Source organism: Natrix helvetica (genome assembly GCF_964273705.1).
Source record: "Natrix helvetica genome assembly, chromosome: 5".
In the NCBI taxonomy this organism is placed as follows: domain Eukaryota; kingdom Metazoa; phylum Chordata; class Lepidosauria; order Squamata; family Natricidae; genus Natrix; species Natrix helvetica.
The window spans coordinates 37,236,819-37,264,774 of NC_138551.1; the positions used below are offsets into that span (position 1 = coordinate 37,236,819).

At 36.7% G+C, this 27,956-nt stretch overlaps 1 protein-coding gene across 2 annotated transcripts in view; it reads left to right on the plus strand.

Annotated features, from left to right (window-relative positions):
- Positions 1 to 21,465: 21,465 nt before the first annotated feature.
- EPHA4 (EPH receptor A4) overlaps positions 21,466 to 27,956 on the plus strand; it is a 163,874-nt gene continuing 157,383 nt past the window's right edge. For both annotated transcript variants that reach the window (XM_081956369.1, XM_081956370.1), the window contains exons 1-2: positions 21,466 to 21,590; positions 24,876 to 24,943. In XM_081956369.1, the coding sequence (XP_081812495.1) occupies positions 21,500 to 21,590; positions 24,876 to 24,943 (159 nt within the window). In that variant the 5' untranslated portion in view covers positions 21,466 to 21,499. The remainder of the gene's footprint in view (positions 21,591 to 24,875; positions 24,944 to 27,956) is intronic.

Sequence of the window (27,956 nt, forward strand, 5' to 3'; positions counted from 1 at the left end):
TTATATTCTCTTTCATAATACTCTTTTGAAAGTGATACCAACATTAACCAGGCAATTGTAGAAAGCGCTGATGTTTCAGATATGTGTACGTATACAACTGTGTGATGTGGCATCATTCAAACATGAAGATTTTTGAAATACTAAATATACATTTCAAAAACATGACACTTTGTGATAAGTGTATATATTTCATCCAGGTAACACTTAAGTCTGGAGAACCATTTTAGGCAGACTAGGAATCTATGCTTATGAACTAATAGAAACACACTTTTCCCCCACTTAAATAGAAATGTATGTGATATCATAGCTTGAGTAGTCCCACAGACACCTGCCAAAGTCCTTGGCTTTGAAAATAAATTGTGATTCTCTTTAAAAAAAAAGAAAAGTGCCATAGTATAAACCAGTGGTTCTCAAATTGTGATCTGGAGACCTTTGGCACTATCCAAAACACTTTCAAGGGTAGGTCTGCAAAGTGAAATAATTTGTTTTTTAAAAAATTAAGCTGTTTGAGAAACACTGTCATAGAACAAAATTATAATCTAAACATCATTTTTACCTCCAAGTATGTTTTTCTATGCCATCAGAATGGCCTATAAGCTTTGATTGAAAGTAAAAATGATGGGTAATTACATTCATGTGTTTATTTGGAAAGAACAGGCTGCTCATAAAAATTGCAGGCACCTGTGCTGCCTTCTTTTCCTCCTGTTTGAGCTTTCACCTCAGCATCAGAATGGCAATGTTGCCAATAAAGCTGTAACCTTGAAACTGGTGAGGGAGGACATGTGTGTTTTGGAAGCTTTGCAGTACCAACAAACAGAATAAAGCAGACCAATAAAATAAGGTGTTTTTCATTCAAAGAGAATGAATGTTTCAGAGGAAAGTTGTATAGAGGCACAGCAAGGAAAAGTGTAATTATAAAAAGCACAATGTGGAAAATTCCAGAGAGATTTAAGACAGAATAGTGCTTGGAAAAAGAAAACTTCGTGAAAGAATAATGTATTCTATACAATTTTGTATTGTATAGCAATAGTTATAGAAAAACTATTGGGTTATAAAACAGAGACAATAGAAAACATACATACATACATACATACATACATACATACATACATACATACATACATACATACATACATACATAATCAATTATATATTGGAGATGAATCATGATACAATTTATTAAAACCTTTAATACAATCATTAGAAAAACAACTGGTTTAAAGTATGAATCCTTTTTGTTAGCCCAAGTATATCAATAGGAAAGAACTCTTTCACAGTTCTAATACATAACATGAGCTAATAGGAGGAGGAAGCAATATTATATACTTTTTCTGCTTTGAATTATATAAAAATAAAGGTGGAATAAAAAAAAATTACTACTAATCTTCAATTTACATTTCAATATCTTATAAAATTGGATTATTGGTTCAATGCACCATCATTGAAAAAAAAATAGAATTATAGGTGTTTCTGGGGCTGTTAAAGCATCTGGGTCATTCTGTTTTTCTGAGCATCTAAGTTTTAAATATTATCAATTATACATTGGAGATTAATCAAGACACAATTTACAATACAATACAATACAATACAATACAATACAATAGTAGAGTTGGAAAATTCTTCTAGTCCAACCCCCTGCCTAAGCAGGAAACCCTATACCGTTTCAGACAAATAGCTATCCAACATCTTCTTAAAGACTTCCAGTGTTGGGGCATTCACAACATCTGGAGGCAAGCTGTTCCACTGATTAATTGTTCTAACTGTCAGGAAGTTTCTCCTCAGTTCTAAGTTGCTTCTCTCCTTGATTAGTTTCTACCCATTGCTTCTTGTTCTACCCTCAGGTGCTTGGAGAATAGTTTGACTCCCTCTTCTTTGTGGCAACCCCTGAGATATTAGAACAATGCTATCATGTCTCCCCTAGTCCTTCTTTCTGTTAAGCTAAACATACCCAGTTCCTGCAACCGTTCTTCAAATGTTTTGGTCTCCAGTCCCCTAATCATCTTTGTTGCTCTTCTCTGCACTCTTTCTAGAGTCTCCACATCTTTTTTACATCGTGGCGACCAGAACTGAATGCAGTATTCCAAGTGTGGCCTTACCAAGGCATTATAAAGTGGTATTAACACTTCACGTGATCTTGATTCTATCCCTCTGTTGATGCAGCCTAGGACTATGTTGGCTTTTTTGGCAGCTGCTGCACACTGCTGGCTCATATTTAAATGGTTGTCCACTAGGACTCCAAGATCCCTTTCATAGTTACTACTACTGAGCAAGCTATCTCCTACACTGTACCTGTGCATTCCATTTTTGTTGCCTAAATGTAGAACCTTACTCTTTTCACCATTGAATTTCATTTTATTAGATAGTGCCCAATGTTCAAGTTTGTCAAGATCCTTCTGTATCTTAAGCCTATCTTCTGGAGTGTTGGCTATTCCTGCCAGCTTGGTGTCATCTGCAAATTTGATGATTTCCCCATTTATTCCCTCATCCAAATCATTGATGAAGATGTTGAAGAGTACTGGGCCTAAAACAGAGCCTTGGGGTACTCCACTGCATACTTCCCTCCATGTAGATGCAGTTCCATTGAGAACTACACATTGAGTGTGGTTGGTCAGCCAGTTACGAATCCATCTGGTGGTGATGCTGTCTAACCCACATTCTTCTACTTTATCTAGTAGTAGGTTATGGTCTACCTTATCAAAAGCCTTATCAAAATTTATCAAAGCTTTTAATAAATCATAAGAAAAACAACTGGTTTAAAGTATGAATCCTTTTTTAAGGCAAGGATATCAATAGAAAAAATTGATATCAATATAACCAAATATGAGTTATATCATAATGTTAATTTATCATGGATTCAAAATAAAAACATAACTACCGTACTTACATAACAATAACCTAAATGAGCAAGTATAATGTTTTGACTCATTTGTTTAATTGGATTCTCTTTATCTAATTTTAGGATTTGTGCAGTGAACAGATAATATTTTAGATTATATTGATGTAAAAATATTGAAAATTCAAAAGCCTTCATAAACTTTCATAAGTTCATAAAACTAAGCACCACTTTAATTTAATGGGTTGACAAACATAACTTTAGCCACAGGATGAATATACAAAATTGAAAGCAAAAAGTAAGGGAAATCTACTTAAAACACAATAAATTCAGTGTGTATTATACCAAAGCCTTTTCAAAATTACAGAAAATTCCAGCATATCTACAATTAAAACCATCATGTCAGTCACCAAAAACTATAGGATAATGGCCCATTTTTAATAAATCCAGATTGAGATAGCGGTATTATCAGAGGTGTCCAACCTTTCTTGCTTCATGGATTGGCAGCAGCAATGGTGACAGCAGCAGTGGTGGGAGGAAGGGATGGTTTCATGAGAGCAACCTAGTTCCCACACATGCACAAATAAAATTTTGTGCACTCACCTGCCACTTGCACAGCTCAGTTCTCTAGTATATTTGGCATTAGCTTCTGTGTTATTACTTAAAGATTGCTAAGGTTAGTGACTGTTTGAATATACAATGGTTCTGAAAGCAACTTTACAACTGGTCCTCACAGTTACAACTGTTGCAGCATCCTCAGGGTCATGTGATTGACTTGCAACAGGTGATACTTAGGACCGTGACAGTATCCCATGACCATGTGATGACCAATCACTTCATAACTGGCTTCCAACAAGGATAGTCAATGAAGAAGACAGCAGTAAAATCGCAAACTGAAGTCACATTGATCTGCAATTAATGATCAAACAGGGGTAATACAAGTTTATTGTGAGCACGCTTGACAAAGTTGCTGGTTCCAATTATAGCTACTAAGCAAAAACTATCTGTATTGTTAATATTGTATCATTCACATTAAGGAAAGATATTAGTCTATTGTTTCCACAACTTGTCATATATTTCTCAAGCTTGAATATTACTGTAATGTAATCATCATAGAATGATGAAGGAAATATAGAGAGATTAAATGACTGATTACAGATTGCCCTTGATTTACAAACACAACTGAGCGCAAAATTTCTGTTGCTGAGCAAGTTAACTGAATTTTGACCTTTCTTGCACAGTTGTTACATGAATCACTGCAGTTGCTAAGTTAGTAATTATTGTTGTTAAGTGAATCTGGTTTCCCTATTTACATTGCTTGTCACAAGGTGGCAAATGGATCACACGATACTGCAACTGTTGCAGCTATGAAACAGCAGCAAAGCATCTGAATTTTGATCATGTGACCTTGGAGATATTGCAATGGTCAAAAGTATAAAAACAGTCATAATTCAACTGAAAATTAATAATCTGGGGACTTTTCTCAATTTAATTGATTGCAATGTCTATCTCCTGTGATATCAATGTTTATACCAACTTAGGTTTATATTTAGAACAATCTCTCCCATTTCCATATGTTCTAGGAAATTAATAATTCACTGTTCTGCCTCAGAAGTCTCTAGTTGATATAATGTAGCTTAAAAATAATAAAATTGTTGATTAATAGGTTGTGCTTTGTTAAGTAACTGTGCATGATTAATCTGAACTCCAGATATAAAGTTTCATTGTTGTTTCAAATGATAACCTATAACTTTTCAGCTTTGTCTCCAATTCCCAATGTTTTTGGCTAATACATTTCAAATTGTTCTGGATGTGAAGTCCCCAATTTTAACTCTGCTATTGTAAAAGCTTGGTATGATTTGTCTGTGGGGTCTCTGGCATATAACAAAAGTGAGTCTTTAACCATCTGTTCCAACAGTATAAAATTAGAGTCCCTAAGTCTCCTTTTTTGCTGATGCAGAAGCAATAATGGATTCCCTAATGAATGCTTTAAATGTGTCCCAGAGAGTTAAAGTATTAGTTGAACCCTGATTAATTTCAGACAAGGAACAAATTTCTCTCTTAATATATTCAAAAAATAAAAAAATAAAAAGAAAGAAATAAGAAAAATGTGGAGTGTCTCTAAGGAGAGAAGCATTCAAGTACCATCTGGAATTAGCTGATTTATAGTTATTAATTTTCAAAGTTAGAGTCACAGGAGCAATAGAGCCAATTGAAAAGATCATAACTTCATCTATCAAAATAGAGAAATTATAGAATAAGCTAATCCATACCAAAGTTAATATGTATCCTAAAAAATAATGGTTAAGAAGCCAAATAATGTTCATATTTTGGGTGTAACCACTAGGTAGAGATAATGGAATCAAAGCTGGACTATTTCAGATGTTTGGGCAGAGGTGATAAGATTCTGTTGATATATTACTGACAGACAGTTTCCCTGCCTGTCCAGAAAGAGCTGAACTCCAATTTGGTTTTGAGATGAGTGGTTTGGTGCAAATCTGATTGTTTTTTATTGCCCACTTTGTAGAACAGATTTGTGTTCTAGTAGATTTATGTTCAGGCTTTTAATAAAAACATCTAGACATAAAATAGCTGGTCCATTAAAGGGAAGAGTTCAAGAATACCTACTTTTGAAAATATATGAGCTGGACAGCACTTTTTACTCTTTCTTTTCACAACCAGAATGCCACACATATCTGCAGAAGTTGCTTTTTCTTGGTATTTTTTTCCTGTAAATGTGCTGTGTACAATGAGGACTGACTGGATATGTACAAAAATCATGGAATATTGATTTACATAATGTGACTGCTATGGAAAAAGTGAAAATTGCAAGTACAAACAGGAAATGGATTCCTAAGCTCTTAGGGACTTCTTAAGTAAAGAACTTTTTACTCCCCCCCCGCCTCTCACATCTTTGGTAGATTTCTAAATTTCTAGCATAGCTATGTGACTCTGGACATTTTACAGATAAAACTATAGAAATACATTAAAATTTATCGTTAAAAACAAAGTTAAAAATGGCATTTAAAAAAGGTTAAAATAATGTTTTAAAATTTACTTTAATTGTTCTGGGAGTTCAGGATCAAAACAGAAATATATAATAAACATGAATAAATATATGCTTCTTTTGATATTTCACCATCATCTATCTTGCTGATAACTTAGTCATCAGAACAAAACTGGTTGCTACATTTTTCTTTTCAAGTAATAAAATGAATCCATGACTATGTATTAATATTTATGTATTCATTTTGAAATTCAAGTAGTTACATGTCACACTTCTTGTATCCAAGATGTTTCCCCACTTTTATATTTCACTAAACCAATTTGCTTGATTACTGCATTGAAAAAAGGTATTTCCTAGTATGTTGCTCATATTATATGCTTACTCTATATTTTGTAATTAAAAATCTGCAGAAAGAGAATAATGCCATGAAGCATTCTTTTCCTCAAGCAAAACTCAAATTATCCAATTTGCATGTTGCAGAGCAAGGGGTACTGGGTTTTAGAACTAAGAATGTAACTCTAAACTCATTCATTATATATCAGTACTCTAAATGTTTATATAGATGACTCAAACAAACAAAACTCTATTTTCATCACAAAGGGACTTAATTATACTGATAGGAAATTAAGAAGACATGTGCATCCTGCTAATTTCTTGATTTCAAGGTCACAAAAAAGTAGGTGCCTTTCTCCAAATTGTGTGAATTTTCTGTAACAGCCTAATTTATATTTTTCAGTCGTCAAAACTTTGAATGCCACATAGCATCTGTCATGGCTATCAGAGCTTGGGTGAAAGCACCTACTTTTAAAAACTTCCGCTAGGAAGACTTCAGTTTGAAAGATAATAACAGAAACCATAAGGAAACCATAAGTAGACTCACAATAGATCATACCACATCTATCTAAACAGATTGCTGTTTCCTACAGCACCTTTCCTGTAGTTATCTTTTCTGTGATTTGTGTAAGATTTTTTTTAAAGCTTCCCATCTTAATGCCATTATTACATCATACAGTGAAGCCTTTGGATAAAAGACTGCTTGGAAACCATTTATACAATTTTAAAAGCTAAGATGTTTATTCCAAATGATAGTATGTAGCTTAATTCTTTTATCAGTTTTGTCTTCATGCTACCTTTGCCTGGTGATTTCATTTCTGCAGTCATTAATTTTCCTTGACATCTTGAAGCATGCCTCTTTTCTTGGCAGTGCTATTATGCCAATGGAACTCTTGTCAAAGACATTGAAAAAAGTATTTCTTTGCAATAAAAAAGAGAAAAGAAAGAGAAAGAAAGAAACCAAAATTATTCTTGAATTGCTTCCAAGTGGAAGCTGCAACTAATTTATTAGTAAATTGAAATGCAAGTAAGGAAAGCCTAACATGTTGAAGATCTTTGGATTAGGAGTAGTTATTCCATGCTAGGTTTTCATGCTTAAAGTGCTCTGTTGTAGATTGTTTCTTGGTGCAAAATAAACATGATTATGGAATTCCAAATATGATGTTGGTTCTTTTTTTAAAAAATCACTTTCAAAATAGCTATTTATGACTGGAGTTTTATAAGAGAATTTTTCTGAGAAAGCAGTTTCTGAAGAAGCTGAAATCATCCCTTCTTATGCCCTGTGGGGCTGAATACTAAAGGAAAATTGTGTGTTTCCTTCTTGCCCTCATCTAAATGTAGCGCAAGGCCTCTAGAGGCCCAAGAACTCACAATAGCTGTTACTAAGCTGTTGTTAGACTGACAGCAAAAAGCTTTGGGAAGATGGAGCAATGTGTGTAGGTAGACATGGGAAAATACAGGGTTGAAAAGACTAAATAAAATGGGCCTGAGTACTGATTTGATTCCGCTTCACATCCAAGCTTACCGATAAGCTTTTCTTTTAAAATTATAAGCCAGTGTAAATAATCACTTAACCTCAGCTCCAGCTTAAAGTCTGATTGATTTCAGCACGATAACTAAATTTGTTTTTTTTTTAAATCACACCCTTTAAAGCAAGGTTAAATCATTATATAGGGTACTCTGTGCTTAAAGTCTGATTGATTTCAGTACGATAACTAAATTTGTTTTTTTAAATCACACCCTTTAAAGCAAGTCTGATCAAAGTTAAATCATTATATTGGATATTCTATGCTTATTTATCTATAAATGCATCTCACTGGAATCAACACACTTTTCTGCAAAGTAAATGTATATACAAACATTTTTCCAGATATGTTAGACTACAGAGACTCCTGAATATGCTAATTAGACAGTAGGAGAAAGTTAATTCAGCATATCTGGAGGACTTCAGTGTGTGAAGCGTTAACTAGACCATTCTCTTTGTTAGTTAAATCAACAACATTCCTATAATGAAAAACTAGTTATGATTAATATACAAATTAGGCTAAAAGATATAGGGATGGTGAAAAGTACATTTCCAAGGTCCCACCAGATGGCAACATTTAAGGGAAGAGACTTGGAATATTCTCACTCTATCCTATTAAGAAGAATGGGAAGATACCCTTAATTACCCTGAAATTAACTCAGCCTGGTGCTAGGTAGTAGCTTAAAGATAATAACCAACATTCTGAATTGCAATTAGAAAACAACTGGAAGTTAGTGCACCTTGCACAGCAATATTGTGACAATGGCAAACCAAAAAGTGCCCAATACTATGTGAGCAAATTAACCACCCTCTCAACAATCTTCCTTTTCCAGATGAATTATCCAAGAGGGTCACATCCAAGGATGATCTCCTGAAAAAATGGGCACACTACCTTCTTCAAAGATGTATCAACCACCACTTGGACCTGACTACATGACTTTCCCAGTAGGACTTGACCAGCTGGGAGAGGCATGGATCCAAAACACAGTCACAAGGATCCTATCCACTTATTCAAAATCAACCTGTTCATAACTAAGCCCAGATGTACCTCACTGACTTCTTAGGGTATGCTCAGTTATTGTCCAGCTATTCGAGTGAACTCAAACAATAGTGTGTAACAGACGCTGAGAATATTCTTTACGGTGACCCTGAAAGGTTTCCCTTGGATTCTCCTTACCTTCAGGTCACTTGAAACAGGACTGTTGGCCAGCTATCTGAGATATAATAAGAGCAGAGAAGTAATGCACACTAGCCATTCATGTTAAGCACAGACACATCACAAAGTTAGTCAGATATTTAGCCTGGATTTGGCATTTTAAATCACCTATTGACTCCTTCCCAAGGACTTGAGATAGGGAGACATTGTGTTTGATGTTGTTAAAAGTATCATCGCAGGATGTAGGTTGTTCTGAATAAAACTGCTTTTTGCAATTAACTGTGATGTGTCAATTCTTATGGTGTTCAAGTGATGCTTCTAAGGTTTTGTGATTGCACCTGAGACACCCATTACTACTACTATCTCTGTTTTCTTTGCCACAGTTATTCTACTTCTATTTGCAAACCTTGGTATTTTAGGATTTTCTGCAGTTCTTTCCCTTCTATTCATCTGTCTCCAGGCACTACAACATCCACATTCCAGACTTTTTTGTCTTTCTTATCAACAATTGTTATGTCTGTGGTGTTAGGAGCCAGATGTTTAGTCTTTTTGAATTCTAAAGTCCCAGAGCACTTTAGCTTCTTCATTTTCTATTAACTTGTCTACGTTGTAATTTTGTCAGTTTTTGCATGCAGGGAAATGATATTTCTTGTATTTCAGTGCACCATTGTTGCTATGTTGATATTTCTTGTATTTCAGTGCACCATTGTTGCTATTTTTTCATGCCGTTGTTTGTATTTAGTGTGTGCGATCTTCTTGCAGCAGCTAACCAGGTGGTTCACTATTTCATCAGTTTCTTTGCAGAGGAGGCATTTGCTTTCTATTGCTTTCTTCTCAATTCTTGCTTTGTATGCATTTGTTCTTAAGGCTTAGTGTTGTGTAGGCAGAATTAGCCTCTGTCTCTCTTTCTTCAAATTTCCAGCTTTTAGCCATTGCCAGGTCATCTTGTTATCTGCTTTGCCTGCTATTTTAAGTACTGGCCTTGTAACACTTTGACTTGCTATGTTTGTTTTCTATTCCTCATTTAGTATTTTTTGTGCGCCAGTTTGGTCTCTCCAATATTTAGTTAAGTTTCATGATATACTAGCATCAGTGCATGTTCTTCACTGTCCTTCAGATATTCTTTCAATGCCTTTTCCCCCCTTCAACTGTCTGGTATACTTGCAACATTCCACACTCACTTATTTGGTCATAAATAACTTTTTTTCAGTGCTGTTTTAACTTCGAATGTAAGTTGAGGACTACCTGTACTATAAATACACATTCATACTAATAATACTTAATAAGATGCAAGAAGCACAAGATAAAAATACAGAAAACCACTTTAAAAATCATGTTATAAAACATGATCAGTGGGCAAAACATTCAGCAATACTTAATATAGCCATTTACTAGACTCTACATCACTATCAGATTTCCATGCCAGACATTGTATTTAGACCCTTATGAAAGGCCAGTAGGGTCTTTCAGGGGCATGATGTTCCAAAGGGTGGGCGCCATGACAGAAAAGGGTGTATTCTGGGATCCTATGGGATAACACTCTTAACAGAGAAGAGCTGAGACATGCCTCTTTGGCTGGATTTAATAGGATGGGTAGATATAATTGAGAAGATACAGTCCCTCAAATAACTAGGTGAATGACATGTAGTGTTCTATAGGTCATTACCAGGCAGGGTTGGGTTCCGGCAGGCACTACTGCCAGTTTGCTCATGTGCATGCCGCACACGCTTCATGTGCATCTGCAGTGCAATAAAAATGTTTTGTGCATGCGCAGAAGCGAAAAACAAAAAACGGTTCAGGGGCGTGTCATGTTCCAGCAACCCAGGCCACCAAACCACTACCAGTTCAGCTGAACTGGTCCGAACCAGTAGGAACCCACCACTGTTACCAGGACTTTAAATAGATCCATTTCAGCTCATTGAGCAGAGATGCAATGTGATCTGAGCAGAGAGTGTACAAAACTGCCCATATTGCCACCTTTAGCCTTCCAGATGTTGTTCAAGTGCAGCCCCATGTACAATGCATTACAATAATCCATTTGGGAGGCAACCATGCAATAAGTGAGCAAGGAACAAATCCAGGAACAGGCTGAAAACGCACAAGAAAAAGTTGTACAAAGGTATCCTTCCCAGGACATGGCTGCTGCCTTTACTTTGACATGAGTTATAAGGTATTTCTTTCTTTCTTTTTTCAGTAATATTTTAAAAAAAGATTTAATCATAGCAATAAAATTATAACTGTGGTTGAAAAGAAGAAAGTGTGGCTAATTGATGGGGCAATAGCACGGAAGAATAGAACAGAAGACAGAGAAATTACAAAGTATCAAGATCTGAAAATCAATATTGAAAGATTAGGGCATAAACCAAACATGGTGGTCCCAGGGGTTATTGAAACACTCAGTGCCATATCAAAAAATCTTGGATGGCATTTACAAAATCTATACATTCAAAACATTTTAATCTGCCTATCCCAGGTCTTTGGAAAGGACTTGATTAGTGGACAGAAATGCCAAATCCAGTTTGAACATCTAGCTGACTCTGCAATGAACCACAATTGTTGATTAAGAAAGACAAAATAGTCTGGATAGTGGATGTTGCAGTATATGGAATAGAATAGAAAAGCAGAATAGAAAAGAACCGAAGTCACAGAATTTTCCTATTTATCTTTCATCTATCTATCTATCTATCATCTATCTATCTATCATCTATCTATCTATCTATCTATCTATCTATCTATCTATCTATCTATCTACCATCTGTCTGTCTGTCTGTCTGTCTGTCTGTCTGTCCGTCCGTTTGCTTGCTTGCTTGCTTGCTTAATTATCTATCTGTCCATTTATTTACTTAATTACTTAATTAATTTCTATGTTGCCCATTTCACAGAGTCAGTGACTCTGGGTAGCATACAATATAATAAAAGTTAAAAACTGCTAAAACAATTTAAAATTAGAAAACCATCAGGCCACCCCATCATCTTGTTTTTTTTAATCCTTAATTTTTCTATTGAAGTTTTCTGATTTTAAATTGTTTTAGCAGTTTTTAACTTTTATTTATTAATTTCTATGCTGCCCTTCTCAAATTTTCTAATTTCTAGTTTAGACACTTCACTAAGACATACCTTTGTGTATTTAATGTTTTATTACTTTATATAAATAACTTGTATAAAAGAGCCCAGAATGTTCAATAACATGCAAGTCTGTACATATTTATCTGGGAATAATTCTCACAGAACAGTTGGAATAACTTCTGAGCTATAGTGTACTGCACCTGGAGAAAATCAGGTTTATTTCTAAACAAGCACATTTAGAAGTTACATTAACTAGTTCTTATTTTTTCACCTCTGCCAACATACCTCTCAGAAGTGTACAAAGCTTTTTCTATTAAAAATTATACATTCAATCCAGCAATTGTAATCTTGGCAGGGTATGAATTACAGTGCTTTTCTTGTACAAATTAAATCAAAGAAGCCATGAAAGTATTTATCAATGCCTGACACGGCATCTGCTGGAACTCTATATAAATGGGACATAGCATGCTCCCCTTAGCGTGACGGTGGGGCCCCTCGTCAAAATGTAGATCACATTGTGCCTGGCTGTAAAGTGAGGGCATATACTGGTCCAATATCTGATTTTTTAAAATATAAACAATGCTGTGTTTCCATGGTTAGATGGCCTAGACATTAGTACTGAACACAGATCTTTTAAACATATACCCTGTTTCCCTGAAAATAAGATCTCCCTGGATAATAAACCTAATTGGGCTTTTGAGCACATGCACTAAAATAAGCCCTCCCCTGAAAATAAGCCCTCCGTGAAAATAAGCCCTCGCTGAAAAAATTGCAACACAGCAGCAGTCATGAGGTAACCACACTTGCCGCCTCCTGCACCTCAAAGCGCTTATTTTGGGGGGGGGGGGTCAAAAGAAAATAAGACCGTGTCTTATTTTCAGGGAAACATGGTATATAGTTCATTGTGTTTACTAATATGGGTGACATGTTAATATAGATTACAGGCTTGTGTACGCCATGCCATATACTAAATAAATAAATTTCTCAGTGTATACTGATATTAAAATAAGGCACAAAACCTTTATTTATGTGCCTTATATGCTATCCCATCATACTTGAGCACCACATGAACAACAGTGAGCAGCCATAAAAACAAAACCAAACAAACAAACAAACAACCTGCTCATTTTCTCCAGTAAGTATTTTCAGGCAAAGTATTTTCAGGATTGTAGATAATCCATTACAGGACCTTAATTAAAATAATCAACAACCAACACCTCCACAAACATAATAATCGAGGTGTATTTCCTTTGAGGCAGAGGCTGCTAATATTTGGGGTGTTGTCCATTTAAAAAGGAAAGTCATGTTACAGCAGAACTTTCTACCCACAGAACAGAGAAAATAATGATTTCATTTGCATGCGACAAAAAGGCAAGTGCTCAACATGTTCATTGATCAAACATAGTGTTCTGAAACTACCTCACTTTTTTTGTTTTACATTCATTTCATGTGAGCAATTTTGAGCAGGAGGAAAAAAGCTAGGAGCTTTAGAGCATTTCAGAAAATACCCACCATTTGGTGCAATCATGTGCATTCCAAAAGAGGTAGTAAAAGGCCCTTTGGAGCCAAGGAATAAAATTAAGGTGCTTCAAAGATGCTTTCAGAGGGCATCTAGGACGAATGACTTATACATCAAGGATGGCAAGAAAAAAAACAACAAAGCCCTTCGCTGCTCTGCTCCACATTTAACACAGAGAAATGTAGTTTTGTTTCAGGCTTCCCACCTTTAAATTAAGGAACCCATATTTTTGAAGTAATTAATGGCATAGGTAGAAGGAAAAAACAAGTTAAGTCAATAGAACAGTTAGGTTGCCAGAACTGATCTATGGCTAAGACAATAGCATACAGGCAGTGGTGCAAATGTCGGCAAGTAAATCATCATTAGAATCATCAAAATTGATTGGATCTCTCTATTGTTACAAACTGTTTCTGGTTTTAGCAATCCACCACTCCTACACTTATCACAGAACAGAGAAGATGTAATTGTTATGCAGTGATCAACTACCCAAAATATTGTAAGCATTAATTATGCTTAAATCTAACGGTATCTTCAGTCATAAAAACTTACCTAAAGATTGCAGACTTTAATTAAAACTTATCCTTAGAATAATGGTTTTCCAAAGGAAGCCTTAGGGGGAAGATTGCCCTGATTTTATTTGGTGGTTGCTGCTGTTATTCCTATAAACCTACTTTTCTGACAATGATGGTGGTTAATTGCAGAAAGAAAGAAAAAACAAAAAGAAATGCAAAATGAACTCCCAAACTAGTACAATTAAAATATACTGCAGTTATTTTAAACATAATAAAGCCAAAATTTAAAATAGTTTCTTCTGACTCTCCATCACTCTGCTTTATTTTATTAATAATTGGAGTTCCTTCCTGACCGTCAGACAAGCTGTTGACCTAGTTTTGTACATAGTCACTCAGGGAGCAACATTTGTTCTGCCTTTGTGTTGCTTTTACACTTCCTCTCAATTTTGAATAGTATCATTCCCTTGCAGGAATATTGCAAAATGAACCGTCTCTCTCCTAGCAACATGAAAAGGAAAAATATAGGGAGAAGAACACACGAGGGGGCTGTATGTGACTTATCTTTCCTGTACTACTTGTGCACGCAGCAATGCTGTGTGCATATTTGCACACGGCTCATAATTTTGCACTGTGTTTTTCAGGCCATGAAGTTATTAATCAGCATGATCACAGCTGCCATTATGTATCTGCTCTGTGATTAAGATTCAGGGCCAGAGATTTACTGTGCAGCAATTCTGGAGAGGATATTCGTGAAAAAAAAAACCATGCCTTAAATGTAGAATTGAAATCGCACATGTATCTTTCTTGTAAGCGTTTGGCACCAAGTAAAGATCTACTTGTTTGTTCAGACTTTGAATTAAATTTCTGCTGCTTTATTTCATGTTCTCTTCCTATTTTCACTATTTATGTTCTTTGCAAGGGTTGTACTTTTTTATTTTTACTATATTGTATCATGGGTGTGTGTGTGTCATTTTATAATGAAAAGTATGTGACCAGTTAATTTCAATGCATCGTATTTTCTGCCTGGCCAATATGGGGGAAGAGGAATAACTGTTCAACTGTAGAAATCTACCAGCTATGTCTCACATCACCCTTATGTGCTCAGTTTCTTCGCCACTTTGGCAACACTGTGAGCATTGTAGATGCTGATCCTCCATCAACTGGTTCAGTTACAAGACAGTATAGATATGAAGCAAGTTTCCAAAAGTGCCAATCCCAAAACCTTAGAAACCATTATTCACACTTAAAAAAAAACAAGTGGAACAAATCAGTACTATCTACAGGTAGTCAATTTAACAACCATTCCCTTAATGACTGTGCAAAGTTACGACAGTGCTGAACAAAGTGACTTAAAGCTGATTCTTGCACTTGCAATAATTACAGCATCCTTGTGGTCTTGTGATCAAAATTTGGGTACTTTTCAACCAACATGGATGACAGCTACAGCGTAAAGGGTGATGTGATCTTCATTTGCAACCTTCCCAACAGGCTTCTGACAATCAATGTGGGAAGCTGGATTCACTTAACAATCATGTCATTCACTTAATGACCATGGTGATTTGCTTAATGGCTATATCAAAAAAGATAATAAAATCAGGCATAACTTCCTTAAAGACCACATATTTAGCAATGGAAATTCTGGTCTCAATTGTGGTCATAGGTTAAGGACTATTTGTAACAGTTTGTCTGGTATATACAAGTTTCTATTTTTTATTTTTTATTTTGCTGTACAGACCACCTTCTATACTTCCTTAGCTTAGAATTTAACCAAAGCTTTGTAGGATACCCTTGTGTTCTTTGTTATTGGGAGGAAAATACTTTCAGTTCCACCATGCTACAGTCACATGACTTCATGTGACTGGAATGCTATATTTCACAGGATTTGCTAGAATCCCACTTTCACTGTGTTGTGATTTGCAATGCAGATCCATCACCATGATAAACAGAAAACTTTTAAGGCATCTCCATTTAAAACTGCAGTTTAAAACACCATCTATTTTTGCAAACATTCTTCATTGTAGCCTATTATAGAATAGAATAGAATTCTTTATTGGCCAAATGTGATTGGACATACAAAGAATTTGTCTTTAGTACATATGCTCTCAGTGTACATAGAGAAAGATAAGTCATTCATCAATAATCATAAGATGCAGTACTTAGTGATAGTCATAGGTTAATAATAAGCAATCAAATCATACTAGAAAACAAATAAAACAATATAAATTTTAAATTTATATGGTTATAGTCATAAGTGGAAGGATATAGGTAATAGAAAGGATTAGAATAATAATATTGATACCATCTTAGTAAATAGTTTTACAGTGTTGTGGGAATTAGTTGTTTATCAGAGTGATGGCATTCAAGAAAAGACTGTCCTTGTGTCAAGTTGTTCTGGTGTGCAATGCCCTATAGTGTTGTTTGAGGGTAGAAGTTGAAACAGTTTATGTCCAGTTTATATTTTCACAACCCTCCTTTGGACTCATGCAGTATACAGGTCCTCAATGGAAGGCACGTTGGTAGCAATTATTTTTTATGCAGTTCTAATTATCCGTTGAAGTCTGTGCCTGTTTTGTTTGTTTGCAAAGCCAAACCAGACAGTTATGGAGGTGCAGATGACAGACTCAGTACTTCCACTGTAGAACTTAATCAGAAGCTCTTTGGACAGTTTGAGCTTTCTGAGTTGGCATAGAAAGAACATACTTTGTTGTGTTTTTTGATGACATTTTTGATGTTAGGTGTCCATTTTAAGTCTTGAGATATGATAGAACCTAGTAACTTGAAGGTTGCTACTGTTGCTACTGTGTTGTCTAGTATTGTAAGAGGTGGTATTATAAGATGGTTTCTCCTAAAATCTACCAACAATTCTATGGTTTTTGAGTGTATTTAGTTCAAGATTGTTCTGGTTGCAGCACAAGGCTAGTTGTTCAACCTCCCATCTGTATGCAGATTCATCATTGTTTTGAATGAGCCAATCGCTGTTGTAACATCTACAAACTTCAGTACTTTAACAGAGGGATCTTTCGAGATGCAGTCATTGGTGTATAGAGAGAAGTGGAGAGAACACCCAGCCCTGGGGGCCCCTGTACTAATTGTACAGGTATCGGATGTGATTTTGCCGCGCTTCACCTGCTGCTTCCTGTCTGTTAGGAAGCTTATGATATGTTTACAAGTGTGGTCAGATATAGCTAGATGATTTAGTTTAGTTAGAAGAATATCTGGAATGATGGTATTGAATGCTGAGCTGAAGTCTATAAAGAGGACCCTTGCATAGGTCTTTGGAGATTCAAGATGTTGCAGGATATAGTGCAGAGTGATATTAACAGCATCGTCTGTCGATTTATTTGCTCGGTAGGCAAATTACAAGGGTCTAACAGTGGATCTGTGATAATTTTCAGGTGAACCAGCACTAGCCTTTCATAACTACAGATGTTATAGCAACCAGTCTGAAGTCATTCAGTTCCTCAATGGAGTTTCTTTGGCAGTGGGATGATAGTAGAGTATTTGAAGCAAGAAGGAACATCGAACATCTCTAGTGTCTATTAAAGATGCAGGTGAAAATAGGGGCCAATTCATCAGCACAAGCTTTTAAGCAAGAAGGGATTATCTTGTCTGGGCCTGGTGCTTTTCCTGACTTTTGTCTGTGAAATAGACCTTGCACCCCATTTTCTGTAATCACCAGAGATGGTGGGCCCAATGGAATGGGATCAGTTGTAGAAGGCTTGATTGTTGTTGGTGTGTCTGAGATGGGGATTGTGGAGATGGATGGCATTAGTAGTTTAAACCTACAGTAAAACACATTCAGGTCATCTGCCAGTTGCTGATTTCCTTCAGCATGGGAAGGTGGTTTGCTGTAACAGGCAATATTTTTAAAGAATTTTCCACATGTCTACTGCTCATTTGTTCAGAACTGATTCCTTAGCTTTTCAGAGTAGCTTCTTTTTGCTGCTCTGATCTCCGTTGTTAATATGTTTCAGGCCTGATTATCACCTTTCATGTAGGCTTCCTCTTTGGAACGATGTAGCTGCTTAAGTTTAGCTGTGAACCAAGATTTATTGTTACTGTATCTTTGCAGGTTTCTGGTTGGCACACATGATGCTACAGTATCTGTGAGTTCATCCAAGTCTGCAGAGTATCTTCGAAAATATGCCAATCAGTGTAGCCACAGGTTTGCCTCCTCAATCCAAGTTCTCACTGATTTAATTGTTGGTTTCATGGTTTTAAATCTTTGTCTGTAAGCAGGTCCAAGGTGAATCATGCAATGATCTGAAGGTCCCCCAACTTCTCATGGTAAAGACCAATAAGCATCTTTTAATGTTGTGTAGCAATGGTCTAAAGTATTCTTGCCTCTCATGAGACAATTGACATGCTGAAAATATTTTGGTAGCTCTTTCCTTAAGTTGGCTTTGTTAAAATCTCCTGAAATAATGCATCTGGATATTTAACTTCAGCCCACATAATCTGTTCAGCTAGAGTTCGTAATGCATTGTTTACACAAGCTTGTGGACAAACATATACAGCAATTATGAGAAATGAGAGAACTCTCTTGGAGAATACAATGTTTTGCAATTGATAATTGATAATAGAAAGAGTTTTTACAAATTATCAGAAAATTTTACCCAAGATGATGTGAAATATGAATGGATCATTTTGTTTAGTAATGTGCGAGAAGCATTTGTGTCTATTTTGTGAAAAAAAAGACTGCTTTTAACTCACTGGAGGGTCTGGTGGGCGGTTTCAAACAGAAAAATGTGCATTGATTGGCTAGTAGTTTACATTCAGCTTGGACACTGAAGAATAATTAGCTGGTTTCTCTGAAAGCAACAAATTCACATACCATACAGAAATGCATGAGATCTGTAGATAGTGAAGACATGTGGACAAAATGCAAGTATAATTTAAAGTGTGCTGCAGAGGACTAGCAAATGTAAACATGTACGGCATGGCAGATGTTACTAAATCTAATAATAGCAATTATAGAGTCAAACCATCACTAACCTGTCCTACGTTTTCATATTTAGGGTTGTTTTTCAACCACACCTCTGCCAATTGCCATCAGGCAAATCAACATTTTTTTAATAAAGGATTTTATACAACCAATTGGCTTGTTTGTTTCTTCTAGGGATGTAGAAAGACCACAAGGCGATTCTGTTTTATTTCTGGATCTTCCACTTCTAATCATAGAAACTCACCTTAGATAAACAGAAACAAAAAAAAAAACAATTTAGAACAGTGGATGTCATACTTAACAAATGGGATAGAGCTTCTCTGGGAACTGCTGAGGGAAAAACTCTAATGGATTCTTTTCTGACTTAAATTTTAAACTTTGAATTGAAATTTTAAGCCTTGGATTCCTTTTTGTCTTTGCAGTTCTATTTTGATTTTCAGTGTATCTTAAGTCTTCTATCAAAGGTAAGTCCAGTTGAGTTTGTTAAATAGAAGAGAACAGAGCCTTAAGAGTGTAGAGGCATAAATCAGTTAGATTTTAATGGGGGTCCAGCAATTATTTGCACGTTTCTTCTTTCTAACAAGGCTTGGGAAACTTTGTGAAGCAATTTATCACCATCCTCAATTTGCATTTTTCGTAAGAATGTAACATTCAGTTGTAAGCCTGTAACACCCACCCTTTTTTTTTGTTTCCTCTTCCTCCCCTGTATTTTAATCATCTTGTCAGATTAAGAGGTTGTCCGATTCTGAAAGTTTATACAGTGCTTTGTAATTGAGCTAATTAATTCAGATTTTGCACATTTTGGGCCACAGCCGATAGTTACTTTTTAAAAATGTTTTGCACAAATATCCCTCGATTTAATTTTGGTAACATATAAATATAAAACACATTCCATTTAGGGTACAAGAAAGGGGCAGAAGCCTCAGGGTCATCAGATTCTGCCATATTGCAACTTCGCCGGCCTCTTCTTCGCTCAGCCGCAACCCACGTGGTGGCGCTGTTGCTTTACGGAGGAATCACGCAACTGTGGGGAATGGAAAGGCTTTGAGAATCCTTCCCTCTCCCCCACCCCCACCCCGCCTTTTTGGGTTTATGGGTCCATCCCTTAAATGCACAGTCGAGAAAAGGGAAGTCCACTTTCCCTATGTGCTGGAGGACAAAGCAAGCAAGCGAATAAAGGTGTTCTTGAAAAGAGACAAGGTTGCTTGCAACGTTGATCTTCGCCGGCCACGTGCGCTCTTACTGATGAAAGCTGCTGCTGTTGCGCGTAAAAGACCTCGGGGACCGAGCCATAAAGTAGTTGCTCTCTAAGAATTAAGCGTCCCTAGTGGAAGGAAATTGCTCGCCGTCCGGTTTATATTAAAACAACAAAAAAGTCAGCTATTAGCAGGCGGATTTGGTGATCTCGGAGGAATGCCTTCCGAGTGGAGCTGCCAGGATGGGGAGTTTTGGCGTAAAGGACCAGGTCACCGTTTCGCATTTTTCTCCCCGAGACATAATCAAACATACACAAAAAGGATATTTTCGAAAATAGGCTTGTTTCTTGTTGCCATTGTCCTATTTACGAAAAGTTCTCCCCTGGTTTTAGGGAGGACCTTCTAAACCGCGGAATTCATGTGAATGCCTTATTTATTTCAGTTGGATTAGGCGAGAAAAACCACGGATGGGTCGTGGATGTTTCTTACGAGCGACCGCTTTTAAAAGCGGTTAGAATTGGCTGGACCAGACAGGAAGTTCCTTAAAAATCAAAGGCATGAAATCCTCCTCATTGCTTTTTCTATTAATTTTCATTCCTCTTATTTCCTGAAGCATATTTTTTATCAAGCCCTTTCCCTGAAAACTAGAGCACAGCCTAGTCTGCTTCAGTTCTCGTGAAACGTTCGCACACAATGCAGGCGTCTCTCGCGAAATTATCCCGCAATCTTCCTTTTCTGTATTGTATGCCATTCAAAGGGGAAAAAAATAAGGACATAATTACAGTAAACCTCAATTTAATAAGCTCGCGTTTTGTTATTTCTATAAAGATTTTTTTCCTAATTCGGGGGGGGGAGGGGAGCAGCGATTTCAGTTCTGACAGTTCATGTCGCTTCCCTGCTGGACATAATTCAGGATATCCTTCGTTAGTCCAGGAATTTCAGGGGAGAAATTCTAGAGAAGCGTCCTCTTGGAAGGAAACCCAAATGAGTTCAGTGCGATCTGCTCGCAGGTAAGTGGACATAAGAATACGAGAAAAGCTTGAGCCAAGCTTGGAGGCAAGAAAGTACCACAGTCGATGCCTACTTGAGGAAGGAGAAAAACAACAAAAAGGCGCAGACCGTCCGCCAGCCACTTCTGCACCTTTCGAGGAAGCTCTGAATACGAGAAGAACCAGAAGAAGGAGGGGCCCTTTGAGCATGGAGGGCGTGGTTTCGGGAAGAGGGCGGGTCTGGGAGGGCCTTTCTCTCAAACAGCCTTCCTGACAGGCGAATGGCGTTGATGGACGGCGAGACGTCACGATTTCTTCCCCGCCCCCTTGGCAATGTCTACAGCCTGCTGCACTCCCAATTTAAGCATTTATTCCACTGGGATAGAGGAGGCTAGAGCAGCGGTAGCACCAAAAAACCATGGCTGGGATTGTATATTTCACCGTCTTTTCGTTTCTCTTTGGGATTTGCGAGGGGGTCACCGGTTCTCGGATATATCCGGCCAATGAAGGTGAGTGAGAGAAAAAGGGTCCCGGGCCGAGCCGAGACTTTCCCCTCTTGCTCGTGTGGCTTGTACGGGGCAGGGGGATCTGAGTCGGTGCGAGGGGTCTTCCTCTCTTTCAGCACCCGCTGCTGCGGACCGAACACTGGGCAAAACTTGGATCAGGCAGACAATCTAAAGTTCGACCTCTCGCCTGCAAAAGAAAGGACAGCCGCGCGGGTAGCTCGCGGCAAACTTAGGCTGGTGGCGGAGAGCCAGCTGAGAGCAATGGGCTCTTTCAGAAGCTTCGCCCCCCGCGACCCCCGCTAGCCCACCCTTCGCCTTCGCTCCTCTCCGTCCCTGGGACGCTTTCTCGAGAGAGAGAGAGAGAGAGAGAGAGAGGCGAAAGTTTGGAGTGTGCCGTCTGGGGATCGGCAGCCTGGTGACCGGCCGGTCGGCTTGGATAGTCGCCTTTCGCAGCCGAATTTGCCGCAGACGTGACAGCTTTGCGCGCGGCGGAAACCCGCGTGGGAGCTTGACCTGGATTTTCTAGGCGAGCTGTTTTCAGCCAGCGAGTCTGGTGCAAACGCGCCGCTTTAGATCTCTTGACTCCCTGAGGGAAAAAAAAAGCCTCCTTTGCCAAGGCAAGCGAGTTCCGTGGATTTGGTTAGGCTTTTAATTTATTCTAGCAGACCGGCGCCTTAAGTTCAAAGCAGCCTTTCTCCGAAACGGGACTGGGCTTCTCCGTCTGCCCGCAGTCTTCCTTTCAGCACCTTCTTTGCTGCGGCCGTGGGGCTATTTTCTTACTGATTTAACGTCTTGGAGAGGCAGCGCTAAAGCAAAAAGAAAGAACCATTCAGGGTTTGGGTTTTTTTTTTTTCCCTTCTCCCCAGTCTAAATCTTACGTAACCGAGGACGCGCGTCCCCACACACAAACGCGCGCGGCAGCGCAGGCTTCAGTCGACTGCGCGCGTCGAGGTGACTGAACGCGCGTCTAGGTGACATGAACCTGCGTGACAGGAAAGTGGGTGGGAGGGGGGGTGCGTGCGTGTAGCTATGCGCGTTCCCGAACTTTCTCTCCCTCCCTGTGAGATGTCCTTATTCATTTCACTCCGGCTTCGGCCGCTGGGAGTCAGATACCTGTAACTTCAGCTTGAATGTGGTTTTATGATATGAGATGCCTGGGAAATCACTTGGCGCGTAAGACAAATAGCGTCAGTGAGTTGCTCAAACTTAAAAGCGAGAAAGCGGAGGATTTTGCAGAATACATTGCCGATTATTTTCCCCGTCACTCCGTTATTCCCCCCTCCCCAGGCCCCCTTTTGCTTTGGTTTCTAGCATCTTCGCTATCAATCAGCAGTTTGATAGCTCTTCGTCTATTGAAGAAAGAAAAGATGGTCTGTGCCCGAATCGCAAATAGGCTTAAGAAGAACAATGCGCTGTTGAAATAGGATAACCCATAGGTCCTGTTTTAAAACGTCACCTTTAAAACCTCTTGTATGATTTATACGGAACCTGTGGTTTTGTAGACTTATTGGGGTGGGGTGAATGCTGAGCAGCTGAGATTTCATTCAGTCGTCTCAGCATCTTTTAAGTTATCTGCACTGGGGAGCCATTTTTCACTCTTAACACATCCCCAACTCTTGCTCCATTTTTAACAGGAGCCTCTAGAGGTATAAAGAATGCAGTGCTGAAGCTGTTCAGATTTTGGTTCTGTCTCTTTGTTTCCTATAAGGCACATGCCCCCCCTCCCACCCCCATATAGTGTTGGAAATGTTTCCTGTACAACATAGTCCGCTTTTTGCTGTTCCCTTATATGTAGAAATATTTTAAAAATCATTCTGCTTTTCTTGCAAGTGGCATTAAATACCCAGAAGATGGCATGACCAACACAATATGTTGCATTTCTTGTTTATAGTGACAGTAGATTAAGTTATTTATTGAAGCTGTTTCTGGATTCACTGACATTTTCTTATGAGGTGTAAAATTCATAAAGAGAAGTGCAAAATGATGTAAACAAGTCTTGTTATAAAGTTAGTGAAATTAACATTTTATTTTCTTTTGGAAAGTCCATCCATCATGTAGCAATGTCTCAGGCAGTCATGTAATAAAGGTGAATTATGAGTAGGTGCTTTCTTTACACATTCATGTGAGAGGAAATCTCAGTGAGCAATATTGCACTTGCTTTCTGATTAAACACATACAGGATTACATTACACACAGCATTCAAAGATTGAGAATATCCCAGAACATTTTAATCCTAGGTTTTTTTTAAAAAAAAAATTCCAAACCAATTCAATTTGGGTGCAAGTGTTAACCATTATTGAAGATGACCTTTGAGACATGAATTAAGAAGTCCTAAATGCAAGTCACACTCCATCCACAGAATCAACATGTATCACTGGGATAGTGTAAACAGGACTGGCATCTTATTTATGTGGGCTGCAGTGTAAACATTGTAATACTGTATTGATTTCTCCTAGAGGATGTTGTAGTAATTGCTGGGATTTGTGCATTTGGAAATTCAGAGTGGATTAGAATTAAAATCTGTGAAAAATGGCATTAAAAATAAACAGGACATACTTGAACAGGACTTGGATGGGAGAATACTAGGTAATTTTAGAACTGTATATTACACCGTGAAGTAAAGTATATATATAAAAAGAAGCCAAGAGCAAACCATTTGATATTATTTCCAAGCAAATGACATGGATGTGTTCATGAAGTCACTAGGTATCATGCTGGATTTGAAATAGACTTAGCTTTAGTTATAAATAGCTCAGGTATTTCTTTCTCTCTCTCTTTAAGGGATTATTTTCAATGAAAAAATGGAAAATGCTTCAGTTCTGTGTTCTTTTTAGTTGGTCACACAGTCAGTTGTTTAGACTTGATATTTTTCTCCACCTATTAAGTCCTTTCCATGAACTTGAGTTAGACAGATCTTGTTGTTTAATAATATTAAAAAACCACATCAAGACAGTATTTCACTGGGGTATGATGATGATGATGATGATGATGATGATGATTGGTTGCACAGTGAGCCAGATGTTTATACTAGATTTGCCATTTTTACTCACCTGTCAAGTCTTATTATTATTATCATTATCAGATCCACAGTATGTGTTTTTCTATGTATGTTTTAAAATAAGTATTCTAAATTAGAATAAAAGTTCCTCTTATATTACCATTGGGAAGATACTTACTTTTTTGTTGGGGTAGCATCTTTCTTTTCTTGTGCAGATCATTTAATGATGCTTTTTGAAATATAATCTGAATTTGACTACTTGGGACTTGATGTGTGCTTTTCTTTTGCAGTTACCTTATTGGATTCCAGATCAGTTCAAGGTGAACTTGGCTGGATAGCGAGCCCCTTAGAGGGAGGGGTAAGTTCAGATTATTTTATCTAATCAATAAAATTTTGAAATGATTAGTAAATTTCTAATGATACTTTTCTTCGCTGATTGTGAAAAGGTCAATTTATTTCTATGGCTTTTAAGATATGTATTATATTTTGTTCGTGAAACTGTATTATTTCCTCGTATAAACTTGTGATACCCTGTTATGGAAGAGCTTTATAAAAAGAGAAGCAACAATAATTTTAGAATCAGGAGGAGGAGACTCTCACTGGAGGCAAGTTAGCAAACTTGTTAAGTCAATTCTTTTTAGGGAACTGAAAATGTATTTGTGAATTCTAACACAAATGCAAAATATTTCTTCAAAAGTCACTTATAAATACCAATTTTTAAAATAAATGATTTTTTTTCATTTTGATCAAGGGTAAATCCATATCTTTTATCATTTTATGATAGTAATAATTTTTATTCATAATTTATATGAATACTGTTCTTAATGATGCACAAAACCCACAATTCTATTCCATTTTATATTGGAAGTAAGCAGAAAAAATATTTTAATAGTTTAATAAAGTTATCTTTAAACAAATTCTCATCCAATTTTCATTGCCCATATTGGAAAATACTCTGAAGTGTGAAGCCACAATCATTTCATAAATTTATATCCTAGTCAATAGAAAGGTGAATGTTCAATATTCCTTTTAAAAATGTTAATATTTAGCTGTAAATATTCTTTTTCTTTGTAAAAATACCTATTTTTTGTGTACAACGATAAGAACATTGCACAAGCAGAACAGAAGAGTTTGGTCATCTATTAGCAAATGAAATAATTAAGACATTTGTAGATATGGATACAGAGAGAAACTTGAATCATGGTTTAGTTATATGCAAATATAATAAACTTTAAATAAATAGCATGTGACTTGATGTGATAGTTCTAAGAAGCTCAATAATATTTCTTACTGGATTTATTGGAAACCATTAATATTCTACATATCATAGGATTAGACATTTTATTAAATAATGAAACACAGCTTTCTTTTTGCTACAGAAGCAGGTCTAATATGGACAACAGTTTCAGGAGTAAAACAAGATGCATGGTATTCCCAGTGACCATAAAGCTCTTTAAAATTAAACAGACATTATTCTAATTGTATAAAGACAAACTATTGATACCAGTTGAGGGTAAATCAGCAGCTTTCAAACACCATAAAATATATCACAGGCACAGATGCAGATCTTGTTACTAAAATACATTATTCTTTAATATACCTTGTACATTTGTGTCTGTGTGCTTGCATGTAACTATCTATATGGAAGAAGGAATGTGAGGTTATTTATTTAGAGATGCATTATGCATAAGCATTGAAACAGCCCTTTGATGGGAAAATAATCAATTGTCCTGTCCCCATTGTTGCTATGCCTGAACTTGACTGCAGTTAAGTTGTGGTCTGCCTCGCTGTTCCTGGAACCCCTCCTCCTTTTCTTCATGCAAGAGAAAATGATTGGCAAGCTACTGGGTGTAGACAGCATATATTCACTGCTGATTGCAGCCAATTGCCCTCATCTTTTGACAATGGGAAAAGTATAGCTTCATCTCAGTAAGAGTCAGGAGTCCAGTTAGTCCCATACCCTGGAAAAGTTAATAAATTATTCTGTCTTACAGTGTAGGGAGTATTTCTTTGATAGCTTTAAATATTTTAATTTTGAATGAAACTAACTTCAACAATCTAAAAACGCTGAAGAAAATAGTTATTCTATAATAATAATAATAATAATAATAATAATAATAATAATAATAATAATAATAATAATAATAATAATAATAATAATAATAATAAGCTGTATACATTTTTTAATAAAAACAATGGGGAGAAGTGTTTTCATGATCATATATGACTAATTGTATTAAAGCTTATACATGATAGTGGTAAAAAAAAGCTTAAAGGGATCTTGTCAGCTTTCAAATCTGCCTGTAGGAAAGCTGGAAAAAATATTTAATGGTTTCCTATACTGCAGGTTTCATTCAGAGCATTGGCTAGATTTTTTTCAAAAATATTTTTTTCAAAAATACCCCAAAATATTGTTTAAAGATAAACTCTGCTTCCTCCTTACGTTTTAAAGAGATTTCTGTATGATGCAGAATCCCATGTTACCATTTAAGAAGTGGTTATTTCTGAAATGTGAAATATTTTATACATTAATAAGAGAGATTGGAGATAAAAATAGGTCATTTTACTGAAATGAATATGTCTATTGCTGAGTCCATGGCAGTCCTTGAAGAACAAATGTTTTAGCCTATACATTTAATTAATAGTTTAATTTTAAAATTTGAATTAAAAGAAACTGTTGGTCTGGAATGCTTTATCCTGGATTATTAAATCATAGGAAGTCTGTTTGACAAAACTGAAAAGGAGGACAAAGTTAATCTTTGACCAAACACTTTATCAAACAATAATTTATTTCATATGGAAATGTGCAGTTTTATTATATTTGGCTCTTTACTGATATAAATATTAAATGAAATATTTGTTGAGGAAGAGAAGAAGTCGTGACCAAATCCTATGAGGAATTTTGCAGTAAAGGGTTTGTGTTCTTTTCACAGAATTCAATAGGCTTTGGCCAGCCTTATAATTTGACTTGTCTTTTGTGTAAACATGCAAAAGGAAATCCCATTGACCATTTTTATTCCTTCTCCTTTTTCTTTTCCTGCCCTCTCTCATAGTATAAGGTATTGGATCATAAAGGGCAGAATTGTAACACAATGCTCATTTCATGGCAGCTGTAAATTAAAGAACTTTGTTGCTCACTTTTGCACTAGCACTTTACATTGATAGATGGTTTTCCAGTTTCCCCTATTATCCGTGACACAGTTTGACACGGTGGATATTCTTTCTCTCTGTGTGTCTCTCTCTGTCTCTCTTGCTCTCTCTCTCTCTCCCTTTCCTTGAATTCTCAAGTATCCCTAGACAATACCTCAAATATTATCATCTTGACTCTGTGGGTTAGCTGCCACAGCTCTATAAAGTGTTTTCAGCTATCC